Source organism: Salvelinus alpinus, chromosome 18 (genome assembly GCF_045679555.1).
Source record: "Salvelinus alpinus chromosome 18, SLU_Salpinus.1, whole genome shotgun sequence".
In the NCBI taxonomy this organism is placed as follows: domain Eukaryota; kingdom Metazoa; phylum Chordata; class Actinopteri; order Salmoniformes; family Salmonidae; genus Salvelinus; species Salvelinus alpinus.
This window is the reverse complement of record NC_092103.1, coordinates 454181-475236: the sequence shown is the minus strand read 5'-3', so window position 1 is coordinate 475236 and position 21056 is coordinate 454181. Positions and strand designations below refer to the sequence as shown.

General features: G+C 41.8%; 1 protein-coding gene across 3 annotated transcripts in view; it reads left to right on the top strand.

Moving 5' to 3' along the window:
- LOC139544465 (calmodulin-regulated spectrin-associated protein 1-B-like) overlaps positions 1–21056 on the top strand; it is a 112371-nt gene that overhangs the window by 37366 nt on the left and 53949 nt on the right. For all 3 annotated transcript variants that reach the window (XM_071351591.1, XM_071351589.1, XM_071351592.1), the window contains exons 4-6: positions 4390–4551; positions 6091–6171; positions 13047–13188. In XM_071351591.1, the coding sequence (XP_071207692.1) occupies positions 4390–4551; positions 6091–6171; positions 13047–13188 (385 nt within the window). The remainder of the gene's footprint in view (positions 1–4389; positions 4552–6090; positions 6172–13046; positions 13189–21056) is intronic.

The following is a 21056-nucleotide window of genomic DNA, read 5'->3' as shown; positions in this document are numbered from 1 at the left end:
TCCTGGCACCCCAATGGTGGAACCAGGTTCCCCCTGAAGCTAGGACAGCAATGTCCCTGCCCATGTTCCGAAAACATCTGAAACCCTACCTCTTCAAAGAGTGTCTTCAATAATCCCACAGCACCCCCCCCCCCCCCCCGCACCTCATCCTCACCCGCTGGTAAAGTGGACAAAATTGAACAGTGAACCATCATATTTGTGTATTGAAGATCTGATGAAAGAGAAGGATTGCTGTTTTGAATTTGGTCAAGTTAGGTTGGGAGAGGTGATTGTGATTGAAAAATGATAGTTATCCATCAATAATGATAAGCCACCAGGTATAGACAACCTACACAGGAAACTGTTGAGAATGGTAGCAGACTCGATTGCCATCTGTATTTGCCATATCTTTATCCAAAGCCTAAAGGAGTGTATCCACAGGTGTGGAAGGAAGCTAAAGTAGTTCCACTGCCTAAAAATAGTAACGCACCCGTTGCTCGCTCTAACAGCCGCCCAATCAGTTTGCTGCCTACTCTTAGTAAACTGATGTGTTTACTAAAAGTTCCCCGTGTTTGACCAAATACAATGCTATTTTCCAGAGAACAAGTTACCTACTGACTTTCAGCATGCATGTACTGTAGGGAAAGGCATTCAACTTGTACTGCACTGACTCACATGACTGTTTGGCTAAATGGATAATTAGATGATAGTTGGAGCTGCATTGTTAGATTTCAATGCAGCCTTTGATGTTATTGATCATAATTTGTTGTTGAAAAAGCCCTGCTTGTTATGGCTTTACATCACCTGCCATCACATGGTTGGAGATGGGGCTGGGTGATATGGCCAAAAAATCCTATCTCCATTTTTTTTCAAACTTATGGGCGAGTTTTCTCTAAATGAGCATTGTTGCACTATTAAAGGTCAATACACTGCATTTCAAACAGTCAGGAATAATTGAATGAATTCAGGGCTTGTGAAATTATACCAAGGCTAAATATAAGCCTTCCACAACCATAAGACCATCAATTTAATTATTTTATCAATAATCACTGATTTGGCTTTCAAGTCTATGAAAATGCTATTTTTGTTACAAATTTAACCAGAAACATGCACAATGCATATCCACTAAGACAAACTTCTGGTAGCAGGCAATATAGAAAACTAACACAGGTATCATAAACAATCTCTCAAGCACAAGCCCACATGCTAGTGAGTAGCCAGCTCATCTTTATATTTCAAGTCTAGCCAACTTGAATCCATTTGCTTGCTAAACAAGGTAGAACAGTTCAACTGTTATAAATGCATCCGTCAGTCTCCAACTGTTTGAACAACATAGCCTGTTCACTTTGTTTAGATGTTGAAATCAAGTGGCCTAACTGGATAAGAAGATGCTTATTTCTCAGAATGAGAACGAGTTGCCAATTCCTTATATAAATGCGTCGATTTTATACTCATTGCACATTTATAAAACACAGACTAGACAGCTAGAAGGTAGTTAAGGTAGTCCATCCCTGTTTGCTTCTGATTTATTCCATGTGACCTGTTACCAGAATACTAACAAATGCTAACAAGTACTAGCAAATTCCCATAGCAGGTGCTAGCTAAATGCTAACGAGTGCAAAGAAACTAATTGCAAGGACGGACGACCCAGTTCATAAAGTTATACAAGTATCTCAAAGGCTACTCAGTTTTCTGCACGCACAATACAAATATTACTAAACAGCAGGGATCTTAATCCAAGAGGGGATTTTCTCTGACTGCTCTTAAGATGCCACTTAGATAGCAAGTTAGCAAACCAAATACACAGCTGGGTAAACTGCTTTATCTATTAACCTAGTACAAATATTCAAATGTTTAAAAAAAAACTCTAGTTCAGATGGTTTGGCAATTCATACCACGGATATTTCAAAACACCCCGATATACAGTGGGCTCCAAAATTACTGGCACCCCTGACTGGCTATGCACAAACAATACTTTAAAAAAAATGTAAACAATCTAATTATAGAGAAACTCAAAATACCAACATGTGAGAAATACTGTACTTTATTCATGTTTCAATGGAACCCACCAAAATCATTTATTGATTTAATTAAAAAATCTATGTCCTCCAAATCAAGGTTTCATAATTATTGCCACTCCTCATTTAGTGCTTGGTGCAACCACCTCTGGCAAGGTTAACAGCATGGAGTCTTTTCCTGTAGTGTTTGACAAGGTTAAGGAACACATTTTGAGGGATTTTGGACCATACCTCTATGCAGATCCTTTCAAGATCCTTCACATTCTTAGGTTTGCGCTTATCAACTGCCCTCTTCAACTCAGCCCACAGGTTTTCTATTGGGTTGAGGTCCGGCGACTGAGATGGCCGAACATTGATTTTGTTGGATCTTGAGGTATGTTTTGGGTCATTGTCTTGTTGGAAAGTCCACCTATGGCCAAGTCCCAGCCTTTTGGCAGAGGCAACCAGATTGTCAGCCAAAATTGCCTGATACTTGGTGGAATTCATTATGCCATCAATCTTAACCAGTGCCCCTGGACCTCTGGAATTAAAACAGCCCCAAAACATTACTGATCCACCACCATATTTCACCGTGGGTATATGGTACCTCTCCTTGTATGCATCTCTGTTTCGACGCCAAACATGCCAATGCTGTATCTGACCAAAATGTTAAATTTTGAGTCTGCGCTTGAGTCTGTGTCTTGGGGTCAGAAAGGGCTTTCTTCTGGCAACCCTTCCAAAGAGCCTGGTGTCTGATGGTGCTTTTTGAAACCTGGTGACCCCAAGACGCCACCAAGGCCTGCAATTCTTTCTCAGTGATTATTGGGGATTTTGTTACTTCTCTCACCATCCTCCCTATCCTGGAGGGATTTGCATTTGCATCCTCTCCCCGTGAGGTTAACTGTTCCATATCTTTTGATTAAAAAAAATAATTGCCCTGACAGTGCTCAGTGGTATATTCAATCGTTTGTGGATCTTCTTGTAGCCATTACCAGATTGATGAAGGTCTATGCCCATCTGTCTCGTTTGAACTGCCAGTTATTTTGTTTTCTTCATGGTGTTGGATGACAAAGGGACATTGCATGCGTGTTACCATGTTTTTATACCCTAGTAAAACAGAAAGTGATATAATGGCTCAATATAGTTTCTTAACACTTAGATAAACTTAAATAAGTGCAATTGAATTCCTGGTTTAATGTTGGTAGATGTTATTTACAATAATCTTTAAGGGTGCCATTAATTGTGAAACCTTGATTTGGAGGACATTGATTTTTTAATTAAATCAATAAATTATTTTGGTGGGTTCCATTGAAACATGAATAAAGTACAGTATTTCTCACATGTTAGTATTTTGAGTTTCTCTCTATAGTATTGTTGGTGCATTGCACATCAGAGGTGCCAGTAATTTTGGAGCCCACTGTACAGTACCCAACCCTACACATGTATTTATGCATGAATAGTTTAAAATGTGTATATTGTATTGGGAAATTCCACAAATTCACTTTTAAAAAGGCACACCTGTTAATTGAAATGCATTCCAGGTGACTACCTCATGAAGCTGGTTGAGAAAATGCTGAGAATGTGCAAAGGGTGGCTACTTTGAAGAATCTCAAATATAAAATATATTTTGATTTGTTTAACACTTTTTCGGTTACTACATGATTCCATATGTGTTATTTCATAGTTTTGATGTCTTCACTATTATTCTACAATGTAGAAAATAGTAAAAATAAAGAAAAATCCTGGAAAGAGTAGGTGTGTCCAAACTTTTGACTGGTACAGTACTTTTGTATATTATATATATATATATATACAGTTGAAGTCAGAAGTTTTCATATTGTGTGTCGGCCAGGAGAACACACACAAGACCAAATCGCGCTGTTAAGACACTGATGCCCTTTGCAACCACGTACCTATGTGAGAGTGGATTCTCGGCCCTCACTAGCATGAAAACTAAATACAGGCACAGACCTTGTTAAAAATTATTTAAAACTGATACTCTCTCCAATACAACCCAACATTGCAGAGTTATGTGCATCCTTTCAAGCACTCCCTTCACATTAACCTGTGGTGAGTTACTCACAATTTTCAATGAACAAATAAGGTTTTATATGCAAGATGGTTAAATAAAGAGCAAAATTATTGATTATTATTATTTGTGCCCTGGTCCTGTAAGAGCTCTTTGTCACTTCCCACACACATTTATGTTTAATAAATGTGTGTGGCAGACTTACAATGATGGCAAAAAACAACATTTGCTGACCCTGTTGCTAGAGGGGGTACGCAGCTGGAGGTTGAATGTTTGAAGGGTACGGGACTATAAAAAGTTTGGGAACCACTGCCTTAAACGATCAATCGAGTAGGGTAGGAGCAAACATCCTAAACATATATTGTTTCTCCCCTGTGTGTACAGAGTTCCCACATACCACTAATTGATTCCCTGATGATGGCACACACAGTGGAGATGATCAGCATAGAGCGGGTGGTAGGCTGCGTCAAACGCTTCTCCACCTTCAGTGCCTCCAAGGAGCTGCCCTTTGACCTGGAGGACGCCATGGTCTTCTGGATCAACAAGGTGAGCCGTGCGTGCGTCAGGGTGAAAATGTGTCACCGGACATTTGACTGGCAACATTTTAATTTATCGGACATTTAAGAAATTTAACGGACCCATATGCATTGGGTGCGTAACCTGATTAGGGAGTCCACCCACGGTGCTCAGAATGACAGAAATTACATTTAGAATATGGTCATTCATATGAACAGAACATGCAAGTCGAGGATGCAACGATGTGCGGTCCTTCTTACTGAATTCTGATAACTACTTTTTTACTTTTCCTCAGCCAACACGACAAGTGACGAACGGCAAAATCGCTAGCCTATGTCATTCTACTATAGTAGAAAAGTTTAAGCTACCTATTCTATTGGTCAGCTTGTCCAGAAATAAATAGCCTATTCCAAACAGATCCCAAATTCATATAACCAGTAGGCCTACAGTAGTTTACATATTCTTATTTATTTATTTTTACTTTGAAAAACAATGAGTCTGATGCAAAAGATCAGAATATTTATAAACCTATTTCTTCAAATTGTAAGCGCATTAATGTGCTAAAGGCAGTAGGCTGCGTGCAAATGTTTGTTCCAAAATGCAATTAGCAGGAAAACACTGTTGTCAAAAGGACACTGCACACGAGAGCGGTTTCATGTGACCGAGATGAAAATATCTGTCGGAAATTTAGAACGAGAGGAGATCTAATGGGCTACTTTGAAGCATGGTAAGACATGCCTCGTGTATTAAAACGTTCAACGTTAAAGCTTTCAAACAATTAAGTATATTTCTACGTTTTCTAAATGCATACTGCCTCCAGCTCATTGGAAAAGGGAAAGGGGGATACCTAGTCAATTGTACAACTGAATGCATTTAACCCAGAGAGGTGTTGGGGGCTGCCATAATCGACATCCACGTCTTCGGTGCACGGGGAACAGTGGGTTAACCGCCTTGCTCAGGGGCAGAACGACTGCAGTGGTGTGTGACGCGCTGATGAAGCCTGCCTTCCGTTGCCAGTTGATGCCACTTTCAAAACAACTGGGAACTCGTAAATCTCTGATTTCAGTGTGTTGAAGTCAACTGGTCATCCAACTCGGAATTCTAACTCTTTCTAGAGCTCCGACCTGAACATTACTGATGTCATGATTTGACCTCATATTTTTCAGTTCCCAGTTGTCTTGAAAGCACCACAAGATGCTGCAGCAGCAGATGTTGACAGATTTTCACCTCAAAGGCTCTGTATCTGAATGCTTGTACGCGTGTGATAAATAAGATGCATAACCAATATACTGTACACGCAGCAATTTAATTCCACTAAATTAAGAAAATTAACCGCTAAGCATGACCAGTCAAATGTATTTACATCGAATTGCATTTCCAACAATGAATAGGCTAAAAAGCATTATTATGCAACAGGAATTTCTTCTCCCAGACAGTTGGCTAGCGGCAATTTTATTTTTCAGGTTTTCTATTATTTAATCGGACAAAAGCCTGCTATTGTGTGTGTGTGTGTGAGTGTGAGAGAGCGGGACAATGTGTGTAGTGTACTGACCCTTGTCTGTCCCCCAGGTGAATATGAAGATGAAGGAGATCACAGAGAAAGAGACCATAATCAAGCAGCATCTGCTAGAGTCCCCCAGCCACCAAAAGGTATCTTCGCGTTTTCCCCTCGCTGTCTCGCACGCTCACTCTCGCTGTCTTTCTCACTCTCGCTGTCTTTCTCTCGCTGTCTCGCACGCTCACTCTCGCTGTCTTTCTCTCTCTCGCTGTCTCTCTCGCTATCGCTCTCACTCTCGCTAGCCATCTCTCGCATTCTTTCAATTCAAAGGGCTATTTTGGCACTATCTGCATTGCTTTCATTTTTTCTCATGATTTCTTTCATTTTCACTCACTCTCACTTTCTCTCTCTTCAATTTCTTATTTCCATCCCTCAGTGTTCACCTACCATTGCTAAGGCGCGGGCGGGCTTCAGCCATCTTTAACTTTGCCACAATGCTACTACTACCGTTAGGCTACAGGAGCATGCTCATTGCTAAAATGGCCCACCTGTCTCATAATACACTACATGACTGAATGTATATGTACACCTGCTCATCGATCATCTAATTCCAAAATCAGAGGCATTAATATGGAGTTGGTCCCACCTTTGCTGCTATAACAGCCTCTACCCTTCTGGGAAGGCTTTCCACTAGATGTTGGAACATTGTGGCGGGGACTTCCTTCCATTCAGCAGCAAGAGCATTAGTGAGGTCGGGCACTGATGTTGGGCAATTAGGCCTGGCTCGTAGTCGGCGGTCCAATTCATCCCAAATGTGTTCGATGGGGATGAGGTCAGGGCTCTGTGCAGGCAGGTCAAGTTCTTCCACACCAATCTCAACAAACCATTTCTGTATGGACCTTGCTTTGTGCACAGGGGCATTGTCATACTGAAACAGGAAAGGGCCTTCCCCAAACTGTTGCCACAAAGTTGGAAGCACAGAATCGTCTAGAATGTCATTGTATGCTGTAGCATTAATATTTCCCTTCACTGGAAGGGGTGTCCACACACTTTTGTAAATATAGTGTATTAGCCATGTAGGCTATAGCCTTTGGTGAAAGAGCCAGCCCTAAAAATACTACCTTTTGCCAACTTGACTTTGTCTCGGGCCTAACAACACCCGTGCCAATATATCCTCCAAACACCGGCTTCGAGGGCATTATCACTTAAATGGAGAATATTTGTGACAAAAATAAGGGGTTAAATATGTGTATTTAATACGTATTTGTGTGCGACTGGGGACCGCATGAGTCCATAATCATCTCTCTGTGTCTCTGTCCAGCCTGATCTCATGCATGCACTGGCTTATTGGAACCAGTGGCGTTGTCTCGCGTGGTAACGTACACCCCATTAGCCCGGCCCTTTCACCGCCTCTAACCTGCTACACTGCTATCCCCTGTATACAACCTCCATTCACCACTGCCTCTTGTCTCTCGGGCTGGGAAATATATCAAATGAATAGTATGTTTTAGTGTGATGTTCCAAATGCCGTTAATGCAAGTATCAATGTTTTTATATTTTGTAGTTCATATGAGCGTTTGTCTTTATGGACTCGTCTCATTCGCTCCTTCTGCGCTGTGTGCACCTTTCCACTCGCACACAGGTACCAAGCCCCTACCACTTACAACTACAAAGATGAAGACCACTTCTTCCTCTCTGACAAGAAGCAGTTTCAACTCGCTATTTGCACTTGAGGTTTGGGCCAACAGAATCGGTCATATGGACACCGGTTATTTAGAACCGCAGACCCTACTAAAATGGGAGTATCAATGAAAATGATTCTACTGCTCACAGCATTTCAGCCACAGACTTATGTGCTTGCTGTCTCATCTGTGTTTTATACATGTGCAATGATGTTGTTCAAACATTTGGAGACTGACGGATGCATTTATAACACTTGAACTGTTCTACCTTGTTTAGCAAGCAAATGGATTCAAGTTGGCTAGACTTGAAATGTAAAGATGAGCTGGCTACTCACTAGCATGTGGGCTTGTGCTTGAGAGATTGTTTATGAGACCTGTGTTGGTTTTTTATAATGCCTGATGCCAGAAGTTAGTAATTATTAGTGGATATGCATTGTGCATGGTTCTGGTAAAAAAAATGTTTTACATAAAGGGCATTTTCATAGAGAGACTTGAAAGCAGATCAGTGATTATTGAAAAAAGCAGGTTAAACTATTATTTTGATTAAATACAGTAACATTTTTAGTGGTTCTTATGATTGTGGAACACCTATTTTTCTATTACATTTTTTATTCAACATTTATTTTGACAGAGAAGACATATTGAGACCTAGGTGTCTTTTCCAAATGTGCCCTGTATAATACAATCTAAAATACACATTAAACACAATAGATACTGTTTATATATCACACCCCTTCACTTTTCCAAATGTGCCCTGTATAATACAATCTAAAATACACAAACACAATAGATACTGTTTATATATCACACCCCTTCACTTTTCCAAATGTGCCCTGTATAATACAATCTAAAATACACATTAATCACAATCTTTCCCTCGATCCTGACTAGTCTCCCAGTCCCTGCCGCTGAAAAACATCCCCACAACATGATGTTGCCACCACCATGCTTCTCTTTAGGGATGGTATTGGCCAGGTGATGAGTGGTGCCTAGTTTCCTCCAGACATGACACTTGGCATTTAGGCCAAAGTTTTCAATCTTGGTTTCATCAGACCAGAGAATCTTGTTTCTCATGGTCTGAGAGTCCTTTAGTTACCTTTTAGCAAACTTCAAGCGGGCTGTCGTGCCTTTTACTGAGGAGTGGCTTCCGTCTGGCCATTCTACCATAAAGGCCAGATGGGTAGAGTGCTGCAGAGTTGGTTGTCCTTCTGGAAGGTTCTCCTATCTCCACAGAGGAACTCTAGAGCTCTGTCAGAGTGACCATCAGGTTCTCGGTCACCTCCCTGACCAAGGCCCTTCTCCCCCGATTGCTCAGAGTTGATTTTGAAGGATCTCTAGGGTTGGGCAGTGTAGGCTTAGTCACCTGCTGGGTTAGGTTTAGATCAAACACATGTTTTTTTAGATTGTCACCCAGGATAATAACTTCGAATTTTAGTCAAGGGAAATGGATATCAATAAAGTTATTTTTAATTGGAATGGCCACTCCACCACCTCTACCCTGTCTTATCAGCTCCTGAACAGATGATAACCCTGAATATTAATATCAGAGCTCAGAATGTCCCGAGAGATCCAAGATTCAGTCAATACCAGAATATCCGGATTTGTCTGCATAACCCAGATCTTGATGTAATCCAGTTTAGGAAGTAAGCTCCTAATGTTCAGATGCATTAACCCAAGTCCTTTACGAATTTTAAAGTCACAATTTTAAATTCCAACTCAAACAAGCTAGGTTCAATAGGCGGTTGCAGGCCCTGTCTGATGGTTGATATAGTTGTAATGACTATAAGATTGCATAGAACTGCACCATTTGGTCTATCCCTAATAGTAATAGAGGAAGGAACAATTTTGGAATTGCTTTTCCAAGGTTAACACCATAGGGCCTGAGGCTGCAGCCAAAGTCATTACGAGGAACTCTCAGAGTAACCAATGATGGAATGTTAGAAACTGACTTACATGAGCTTTGATTGCTATCATGCAACAGCCCAAGCCCTCTACGTGATTTGAAAACCAAGTTCAAGTTTATGGAATTCACATTTGAACTTGAGTCCACTGTGGTCTGCTCACACAGTGCTTTATCTTTTGAGCTAACAATAGCAGATCTAAGAGTGGAGTTCAAATGAATGGGTTAAAGATTACAACTGACAACACCCCTAGTAGTATAGACAAGAGTACGATGATAATGCTTAGAAAGGATGGGAGGTACTATCTGAGTGGGGCTTGGTCTGTCTTCGAGTCAATGTCTTAATGCAGTCTTGAAATATGAAGAGAGGGTCCAGGCTCCTGCGATGGGAGGTTGGGGTAGGATGGGAAGGGCAGGTGTGAGGGGAGAGGTGACTTCACTAGGGAGATCAGCCCTTGGCCAGTCAGTGGCAATATTGTGGTGAGGCAGTGGCACAACGACCAGGCTAAGGAGTAGAAAAGGAAAAGGTCTTAGAGGGGGACCTATCCAGGATACACTGCAATGTCTCAATTTGCTTCTGGACGTCCAGCTCAGATATATATTCCTCAGTAAGCTGACAGTTTCCACATTGGAAATTTGGCTGGCCAATATTATCCAGAGAACTGTGCGAAATAAGTGCAGCTCCTACATGGGATGAAACATTCACCATAGTCTCTGAACGGGGCTGCTGCCAATCTGGAAAAAGTCACTTTCCCCGTGTGGCAGAAAGTGGTAGACTCATTTTGGAACAATTCTGATTAAATCCACACAAATAAAATAGGTTGTCGAGGAATCAGCTGAAAGTCAATCAATCCACACAGTGAGATAGTTAGATTGAATCACACAGTTTGTAGGATCACCTCTATTATAGGCAGCAAGCCAAAACCCAACCACAAACTAGTGTTGGGTTTGAGATTGAAATATACTTATTCATGTCATTGACTACTTTACATATCTAATGAATGTATATGTTGGGGTAAATGGAAAGTAGATAAGAACTAGGTGTATGGAAAGATACTGAGTGAGGAAGGGGGAGTGCAGAAAGTTTACATTTGGTCAAAACATGGTATTGTTCAATCTGTGTAGTTTCCAGTACAGGCCGGTGGAAAGTCAGGAGGGTGGCAAGCGCTACAACTAAAAGCTTTTCAGCTATTTAGTTTAGGAGTAATTTTACAAGCCCTGAATGTATTACATTATTCCTGACTGTTTGAAATGCAGTGTATTGACCTTTTAATTTAGCAACAAAGCTTATGTAGAGAAAATAAAACAAGAGAATTGAGATATACAGTTGAAGTCGGAAGTTTACATACACCTTAACCAAATACATTTAAACTCAGTTTTTCACAATTCCTGACATTTAAGCCTAGTAAAAATGTCCTGTTTTAGGTCAGTTAGGATCACCACTTTATTTTAAGAATGTGAAATGTCAGAATGATAGTAGAGAGAATGATTTCTTTCAGCTTTTATTTCTTTCATCACATTCCCAATGGGTCAGAAGTTTACATACACTCAATTAGTATTTGGTAGCAATGCCTTTAAATTGCTTAACTTGGGTCAAACAGTTCAGGTAGCCTTCCACAAGCTTCCCACAATAAGTTGGGTGAATTTTGGCCCATTCCTCCTGACAAAGCTGGTGTAACTGAGTCCGGTTTGTAGGCCTCCTTGCTCGCACACGCTTTTTCAGTTCTGCCCACAAATTTTCAATGGGATTGAGGTCAGGGCTTTGTGATGGTCACTCCAATACCTTTACTTTGTTGTCCTTAAGCCATTTTGCCACAACTTTGGAAGTATGCTTCCATTTGCGACCAAGCTTTAACTTCCTGACTGATGTCTTGAGATGTTGCTTCAATATATCCACAGAATCTTCCTGCCTTATGATGCCATCTATTTTGTGAAGTGCACCAGTCCCTCCTGCAGCAAAGCACCCCCACAACATGATGCTGCCACCCCCGTGCTTCACGGTTGGGATGGTGTTCTTCGGCTTGCAAGCTTCCCCATTTTTCCTCCAAACTTAACGGTGGGCATTATGGCCAAACAGTTCTATTTTTGTTTCATCAGACCAGAGGACTTTTTTCCAAAAAGTACAATATTTGTCCCCATGTGCAGTTGCAAAACGTAGTCTGGCTTTTTTTATGGCGGTTTTGGAGCAGTGGCTTCTTACTTGCTGAGCGGCCTTTCAGGTTATGTCGATATAGAACTCGTTCTACTGTGGATATAGATACGTTTGTACCTGTTTCCTCCAGCATCTTCACAAGGTCCTTTGCTGTTGTTCTGGGATTGATTTGCACTTTTCGCACCAAAGTACGTTCATCTATTGGAGACAGAACGCATCTCCTTCCTGAGCGGTATGATGGCTGCGTAGTCCCATGGTGTTTATACTTGCGTACTATTGTTTGTACAGATGAACGGGGTACCTTCAGGCATTTGGAAATTGCTCCCAAGGATGAAAGAGACTTGTGGACGTCTACAATTTTTTTTCTGAGGTCTTGGCTGATTTATTTTGATTTTCCCATGATGTCAAGCAAAGAGGCACTGAGTTTGAAGGTAGGCCTTGAAATGTATACATTCAATTGACTCAAATGATGTCAATTAGCCTATCAGAAGCTTCTAAAGCAAGGACATAATTTTCTGGAATTTTCCAAGGTGTTTAAAGGCACAGTCAACTTCGTGTATGGTAACTTCAAACCCACTGGAATTGTGATACAGTGAATTAATCTATCTGTAAATAATTTTTTGAAAAATTACTTGTGTCAAGCACAAAGTAGATGTCCTAACCGACTTGCCAAAACTATAGTTTGTTAACAAGAAATTTGTAGAGTGGTTGAACAACGAGTTTTAATGACTCCAATCTAAGTGTATGTAAACATTCCGACTTCAACTGTACATTGTGATTGGACCATAAATGTGAAAGAAATCTAAATATGATTTGTAGGCCATACTGGTCTCTTATCTCTACTCTTGTAGAAGAGCTTATTGTAAGGGTTGGTGTTATCTGTGTAGCTTACATAATGAATGTGATAGCTACTGACTCTGTCACTGATTCCTGGCTGTTGGTGTTGTGGTAGTTGTGTTGTTCTTGCTGTGCTCTTCTTGGCATGCAACTTCTGCTGATGACTTAACAAACAAACAAAGCAGAGCTCCTCAAATGACCTGTTAAGTCCGTGCAGAGAGGAGGATCGTGAACTCAACTGTCTCCGACCCAGGATAAACTCAAGAGAGCTAAACAGAGCTATTTAAATCCGCTGTGTCACTGGCAGGAGCAGGCTGCCAAGAAGACACCCACTACAGTGGATTGTGTGTGTGTGTGTGCGTGCGTGCATCTGTGTGTGAGAAGGACTGTTCATCCCACACAGGCTGACCCAGTCCTTGCCCCTGTCTGATCTCTGACCCATTTCTGTGTGTGTAGGTGCGATACCGTAGAGATCACCTCTCTGGCCGGCAGCTCCAGCACTTCCCCATGCTGGATGACCTCATGAAGGACATGTGTGATGGCGCCGCTCTGCTGTCAGTGGTGCACTTCTACTGCCCCGAATTTATGAGGCTAGAGGGTAGGTTGTCTTCTAACTGCCTTGAACTCATGAGTTCAGAGGTGTCAAGCATATCGGATCGGGCCTGCGAGCCGATTCAATGCTGGTGGTTTGAGTAAAAAAAGTATAACTCAATCTACATTTAAATTACTACAACCGAATAGGAACTGTGTAGAGATGATAATAGACCTACATGTATAAAGTCTCTTCACTTGAATCATCAAAGCATCAAGCATTGAACATTTAAAAAAAGGATGGTTAGAGGACAATTTTGTGCAAATGTTGACAGCAAGGAAGAATTGCCTATTTTCAGTGCGGCCCTCTGGACCTCGGTGAAGACCGAATGCGTCCGGCGGGGAAAAATTAGTTGCACACCCCTGGGCTAGAGGGTACCCAGAGGAGGACGGAAAATGGGTGTCCTCCGGCTACACCATGGTGCTACCTCAAAGAGTGCTGTTGAGGCTACTGTAGACCATTGCAAAACAGTGTCTCAGCGAATAACTTTTTTAACTTCTCACTCTATTCTAAATGTGCACCATTCTGGTTTTAGATCTGGACATAGCATTTTTTCAGCCACTATGCTTGTTTAATGTGATGTGGTAAATTGCCTAGATCATAAAACAAACATTTTGCTGCCCTATTTTATAGACCTTTCCAATGCATTTGACATCGTTGACCATTCCCTACTCATTCAAAAACCAACATCGCTATCGGCACGGTGTCTAGTTTAACGCCGATGTTAAAAACCGATGTCAAAGCTACCCTGCATACCTATATAACGTAGGTACATGACGTAATGAAGCCATGTAAAATGTTGCTTTACACGTGCAACACAGCATTCCTAACCTAGCCCACACAATGTCTGCTGTGTGGATCGAGCAGTCAACAAGTCGAGCAGTCATTTGAAAGAGTAAGAACATTTCAGCGAGACAACTCAAAGGCGAAATCCATTAAAGCCAAGATAATGGAATTCATTGCCCTTGACAATCAAGCGTTCTCTGTCGTGGGACTGGTCGAGCACTGGTACTCACTACCAAGTGAGCTATTTTTAAGATGTTGCCCTACCGGAGTTGCACAGTAATACATGTGTATTGCTATTAGCAATACTGCTATTAGCAAAAACTGCTATTAGCTTCACGACATACATACTATGGAACGCCGTTTGGGTCTTTGCATGTCATAAAAGATACAGTAGCACTGTCAAAGCTGTACAAAAAAAGTCTGCAAACAAGCAAACACCGGCCACGAACGATGTGTTTACAATACCGCGTTGGTAATAAAGCAACTTCTGGCGTGGCTAACTTTAGCTTGGTACCTAGCTAGCACCAATACAACCAGCCTGAAAACAATGACCAGTAGAAATTGCAGTCATTTTCATTATTCTTAGCAAGGATTTAGGAATCCTTGTGAGTACGTATTAGCTAGGTTGCCACTTGTTGTTCGCCTATTGAAATTGGACTTCAGTTCATGAAAATAAATAGCCAGCCAGCTACTTAACCCTGTTGCCCAAAGCTAATGTTATAAGCAGCCAGCTAGTTTCATCTGGCTAGTGAAGCTCGACTGGACTGGGTTATGTGTTGTGAAGCTAGCCACAATAAGGATTCGGCACAATAGAACCAGAAGAATTTGTATGTCATTGACAGTGATGCAATTGAATACAGATGGTAGAGTTATGCCATACTTTATTTTGAAGGTTGACCGCAAAGTCCACTATTGTGACTCATTCTTATTGTGGCTAGCTTCACAGATGGGTCTGACCACCATTAATCAAATAAGAACTGTCTTATAAATTAGAGTTATTTTAGATGATGACACGGCATTCAAAGGTTTAAGAGTAGTGGCTGCTGACTTCTGGTAAATGGTGTCACCAGAGTCAAGAACTGTCAGGAAAGTTGACCGCACAATATGCTTCCTTTTGTTCATGGAGGGGCAAGATCTATTACTAAAAAATAAGCCCATTTTAAATCTTAGCTTTTTAACTATCACAATTTTTTTTATGCTAGACCTTTATCAATCCAGACGCCCAGCTAGCTAACTATAGCTACTGAAACAGATTGTCGTTTTGATATGTTTTTGGGGAGGAACATTGTTTGCATCCATGAGCTAGCTAGCTTTTTTGAATGACCAGCACTGTAGGTGCGCGAGACAACTTTACCAGCATCATAGCATACGTATCGATGAATCGTTGTGACATATGAAATACTAGTGATAGTGTAATCAATGTATAATAACTACGTAAAAAATGTAGGAACGCATTAAATTATTATGTGACGTGCAGTCATATTCAGGTCCTGATTATTCAACAAGCTTATTTGACACGTCAAATAGTGTTATTTGACGTGTCTTTTTTGACATGCAAAGACCCAAATGGTGCTCCATATAAGTCCTGGTTGAGAATGAAATGACTGAACAAATTAACAATGAAACAGCACAGCAAGTAAGTGAAACAAATAGGTTTTGATTATGTTTGACTTGTAATGGGGACATACGTACACTACCGTACACTACCGTTCAAAAGTTTGGGGTCACTTAGAAATGTCCTTGTTTTTGAAAGAAAAGCAAATTTTTTGTCCATTAAAATAACATCAAATTGATAAAAAATACAGTGTAGACATTGTTAACGTTGTAAATGACTATTGTATCTGGAATTGTGTTGCAGCTATTTGGCCATGGAAACCCATTTCATGAACCCCCTGACAAACAGTTCTTGTGCTGACATTGCTTCCAGAGGCAGTTTGAAACTCGGTAGTGAGTGTTGCAACTGAGGACAGACGATTTTTGTGCGCTACACGCTTCAGCACTCAGCGATTCCGTTCTGTGAGCTTGTGTGGCCTACCACTTCGCAGCTGAGCCATTGTTGCTCCTAGACGTTTCTACTTCACAATAACAGCACTTACAGTTGACTGGGGCAGCTCTTGCAGACCAAATATTTGACGAACTGACTTGTTGGAAAGTTGGCATTCTATGACGGTGCCACGTTGAAAGTCACTGAGCTCTTCAGTACAGGCCATTCTACTGCCAATGTTTTTTAAATAATTTATTTTATTGAATATTTAAAACATACAATGTACTTGCAGTGAAGGCGCTCAACAGCTACATCACATTAGTCATCTAACAGACTCCCATCCAGAGCGACACACAGAAGCAACCAGGGTCAACACCCTGCTCAAGGGCACATCGCCAGGCCACCAGCCCTCCAAGACCCCCCCCCCCCCAACAGAAATCATAACAGCAAGGCCAACTGAATATGTTTGAGTGCATGTATGGCACTATTTGTGTGTGTGTGTGTGTGTGTGTGTGTACAAACACCTGCACGGCATCAGGCACACCGGCATTAGCTGTAAAAACACTGCCCTTCAGTGTCATTCAAACGTACTTATTTTTTATGTTTTATTTTGACTTAATTTTTTATACTTTTATCTTTGACTGTCATTCTATCCTCCGCCCAGCAACTCCACTCCCACTTGTCTCCAATTCCACATCCCAACCCTCCACTTCCCTCATCCCATCCCACCTATCTCTGCTGGCCACCCTCTTCGGATTTCTACACACCATATATCTTTCAACTATGCTGTGATGTTTGCGAGTTGAAGATAAATACTTTTACTAAGAGTATTAGTATATTAGTAATTGACTGAACTGGTCTCTCCAGATCTCCCAACAGTACTATTTCTAGGGTCAATTTTAGATCAATGCTATGCATTTTCAGAACCTGGAGGGCAATACCAAAATAAACGGTCTATTGATTCTGCATCCTCACAACAAAATCTGCAGAGCTTCGATGATTTTATGCCCCAAATATTCAACATTTTGTGTTGGCAAGAATTCTATATAATAATTTTCGAAAGTCTTGAATCTTGCGTCATTTTATAAACTCAGCAAAAAAAGAAACATCCCTTTTTCAGTACCCTGCCTTTCAAAGATAATTCGTAAAAATGCAAATAACTTTACAATGAAGATCGGTTAAGGGTTTAAACAGTTTCCCATGCTTGTTCAATGAACCATAAACAATTAATGAACATGCACCTGTGGAACGGTCGTTAAGACACTAACAGCTTACAGACGGTCGGCAATTAAGGTCACAGTTATGAAAACTTGGGACACTCAAGAGGCCTTTCTACTGACTCTGAAAAACACCAAAAGAAAGATGCCCAAGGTCCCTGCTCATCTGCGTGAACGTGCCTTAGGCATGCTGCAAGGAGGCATGAGGACTGCAGATGTGGCCAGGGCAATAAATTGCAATGTCCGTACTGTGAGACGCCTAAGACAGCGCTACAGGGAGACAGGACGGACAGCTGATTGTCCTCGGACAGCTGATTGTCCACCACGTGTGATAACACCTGCACAGGATCGGTACATCCGAACATCACAGGTACAGGATGGCAACAACTGCCCGAGTACACCAGGAACGCACAATCCCTCCGTCAGTGCTCAGACTGTCCGCAATAGGCTGAGAGAGGCTGGACTGAGGGCTTGTAGGCCTGTTGTAAGGCAGGTCCTCACCAGACATCACCGGCAACAATGTTGCCTATGGGCACAAACCCACCGTCGCTGGACCAGACAGGACTGACAAAAAGTGCTCTTCACTGACGAGTCGCAGTTTTGTCTCACCAGGGGTGATGGTCGGATTAGCGTTTATCGTCGAAGGAATGAGCGTTACACCGAGGCCTGCACTCTGGAGCGGTATCGATTTGGAGGTGGAGGGTCCGTCATGGTCTGGGGCGGTGTGTCACAGCATCATCGGACTGAGCTTGTTGTCATTATAGGCAATCTCAACGCTGTGCATTACATGGAAGACCCCTCAAAGAGGTATCCTTCCTGCGGGCTCATCCTGACATGACCCTCCAGCATGACAATGCCACCAGCCATACTGCTTGTTCTGTGCGTGATTTTCTCCAAGATAGGAATGTCAGTGTTCTGCCATGGCCAGCGAAGAGCCCGGATTTCAATTCCATTGAGCACATCTGGGACCTGTTGGATCGGAGGGTGAGGGCTAGGGCCATTCCCCCCAGAAATGTCCGGGAACTTGCAGGTGCCTTGGTGGAAGAGTGGGGTAACATCTCACAGCAAGAACTGTCAAATCCAGTGCAGTCCATGAGGAGGAGATGCACTGCAGTACTTATTGCAGCTGGTGGCCACACCAGATACTGACTATTACTTTTGATTTTGACCCCCCCCTTTGTTCAGGGACACATTATTCCATTTCTGTTAGTCACCTGTCTGTGGAACTTCTTCAGTTTATGTCTCAGTTGTTGAATCTTATGTTCATACAAATATTTACACATGTTAAGTTTGCTGAAAATGAACGCAGTTGACAGTGAGAGGATGTTTCTTTGATCCTTTATATTGTGCAGACAGACCAGTTCCCTACCTCTTCCCACTGCCATTTTGGGGTAATTCTGTAATCAATTGGTTGTACTCTTGGATTGAGCAGACCTCGTACAATTCTGATAACTCCATGAAAGACGACTCTACCATTACAATTTACAATATCATTTAAGAACAAAATACCCTTTTCAAACATCTTTCCCATAAATACAGGTATTTTATCAACCAGCACATTTTAGTTCAGCCATTATATTTTTTGTAATATTTGTTCTATCTTTTCAGGGAAATGAAATGTAAATTGTAGCCAGCTCTGCATTGCTTGTTTGAAAAAGAGAGATACTTTGAAAAAAAGTATCATTTTCAATTAATCGAAAATGAGACATGGCAATCTGCACAAAGGCCATTTTTAAACAATGGATGAGCTTTTCTTAGTAATCTACTTGAGAACCATTTAGGGTTCAAGTAACAATTTTGAATAAGTGAAGCTTTTAGAGAGAGGTTTAGTGCTTTTATATTTAAATCTCAACGCACCCAATTCATATTCATTAGGCATGCTTTATTTTGTCTGGTTTAGCATCCCAGATAAAGCAAAATATTTTTTGCTCATATGATTTGAAAAACGTATCACGAATCTACTGCCAATGTTTGTTTAAGGCAATTGCATGGCTGTGTGCAATTGCCATATACACCTGTCAGTAACGGGTGTGGCTGAAATAGCCAAATCCACTCATTTGAAGGGGTGTCCACATACTTCTATATAATGTAGTGTATAAGGACACCATGTCATTTTTTAAATATATATACATTTTTTAGGAACTCAGTCAGGGTCTCAACTTACTGTTGAGAGTTAGCATAGTAGAATACACAAGGTGCAATTTCTAAACTTGATTGTGCATCAGCAGTTCAATCTCTCCCCATGCTCGTTCACGCTGCTCCTGCTCATTGGTAAGCGAATGCACCTTCTATCTGTCTACCTCCCGCTCGTATAGTGTATGTGCAGCCAGGTTCCATACAGTGAGCAAGTCCTCCGCTTTCACTCTGTTTGCCGTACTGGTGTGTGACTCGGGTGTGTGTTTGCCATTTCACTGGCTATGCTTGTCTTGGGATGCAGGTTGTGTTTGCGAACACACTGTGGCTCATCGCCAACTTTTAGTAAATTCCTTTCTAGAGAGACACGGAAGCCCAGGTAGTCTATCTAGCCTGTAGTTTCAAATGGAGGTCACGAACAAACGTTTTCAATGCTGAATGAGCTGTGTTTATTTTGCTCTATTCTGGGACAAGGTGGACCGTCCGGACTTTCAATGTAGCAAGGTTTGCTTGCAGAGGACTACAGGGGTGAAGTGGCTACTCTTAGCCAACTTACACAAGCTACTGGGGAATCAACATCCGCCTACTTTCTCTTTCTCCAGTAGCTGGAGGCCACTCTGGCCTAGTGGGAGTGTCGCCGTCGAGTCATCTCCACAGCCGGTGCTCTGCAGGGAACCCTCCCCAAAGGGGTCTCCCCCTTCCCCGGAGAATGGAGTTAGTATGATTCTTCTGGATGACTTAGGGTAGGAATAGGAACAGGAACACCCACTATCTACCAGCCATGGAGGCACGTCACTCGCCGTGGAAGTTGAACGCAGCAGCTTTTGGCAATAGGGGCCTCCTTGGCGGTGGGAAGCACTGACCGGATACAGACTTCAAAGAGCTTCGCCACCCTGGATCCAGAGGTTCCGACGCCTTCATCCCTGGGGGTTTCCGCTTCGAGATTGGACCCAGAGGTACCTGCTCCTTTGTCCCCTGTTCTGTCTCCCTCTCCGGTGGCTTCTAAGCTGAATGAGGCTTTGTTGGTTATGGCTATCGGTTAAACAGGCCAAATCAAACTACTTCCTTAGCGCTAGGGCGGACTGTTAGTGATCCCTCTAAATTAAAAAAATCTGTTAATTCACTGAAGCCGAGTAATTCCTCTACTTCTACTGCCTAAGCAAGTAGTTTTAGACTCATGCGTCATTAATCAGCATTTTATCTGAGCTGGTTTCTTATTTGGTATTTCTGGTCTTGGCCAGTCAGTTGACTGTGCTTCCCACATACAGCCTCCAGTTGCTTCAATGGATGATCAGTCAATCTCACGTGACTTTGGAAATGGTAGTCAGGGTTGTTCTTTTTGGCAACTCAGAAGTTCTTGCTGCCTTATTAGGTATTGACACCAAGAAGTCATTAGGGGCTAATAATGGAGCCGTCTTTGCTTAAGTATGCAGCATCCCTCATTGATGGCTCAGTAACACACTTTTAAAAAATGTAACTTTAGTATCAGGAAGTATTCAAAATGTGTGGAAAGCAGCTTTGTGCTGCCACTCCATAAGGGCGGGGATAGTAGTGATCCCAATAATTATCATTCCTTTTTCAGGCTCTCTTGTCTTGAGAAAATCCTAGAATGGTCATCAAAGAGCTATGTTATTATCTATCTGTAAATGGTATTCTTTAATGTTAATCTTTTTTTTTAAATTATTATTATTAACCCCTCCACCACTCCCCATATACATTTTACATACATGGTACTTTTATATAAAGCAAGCTCA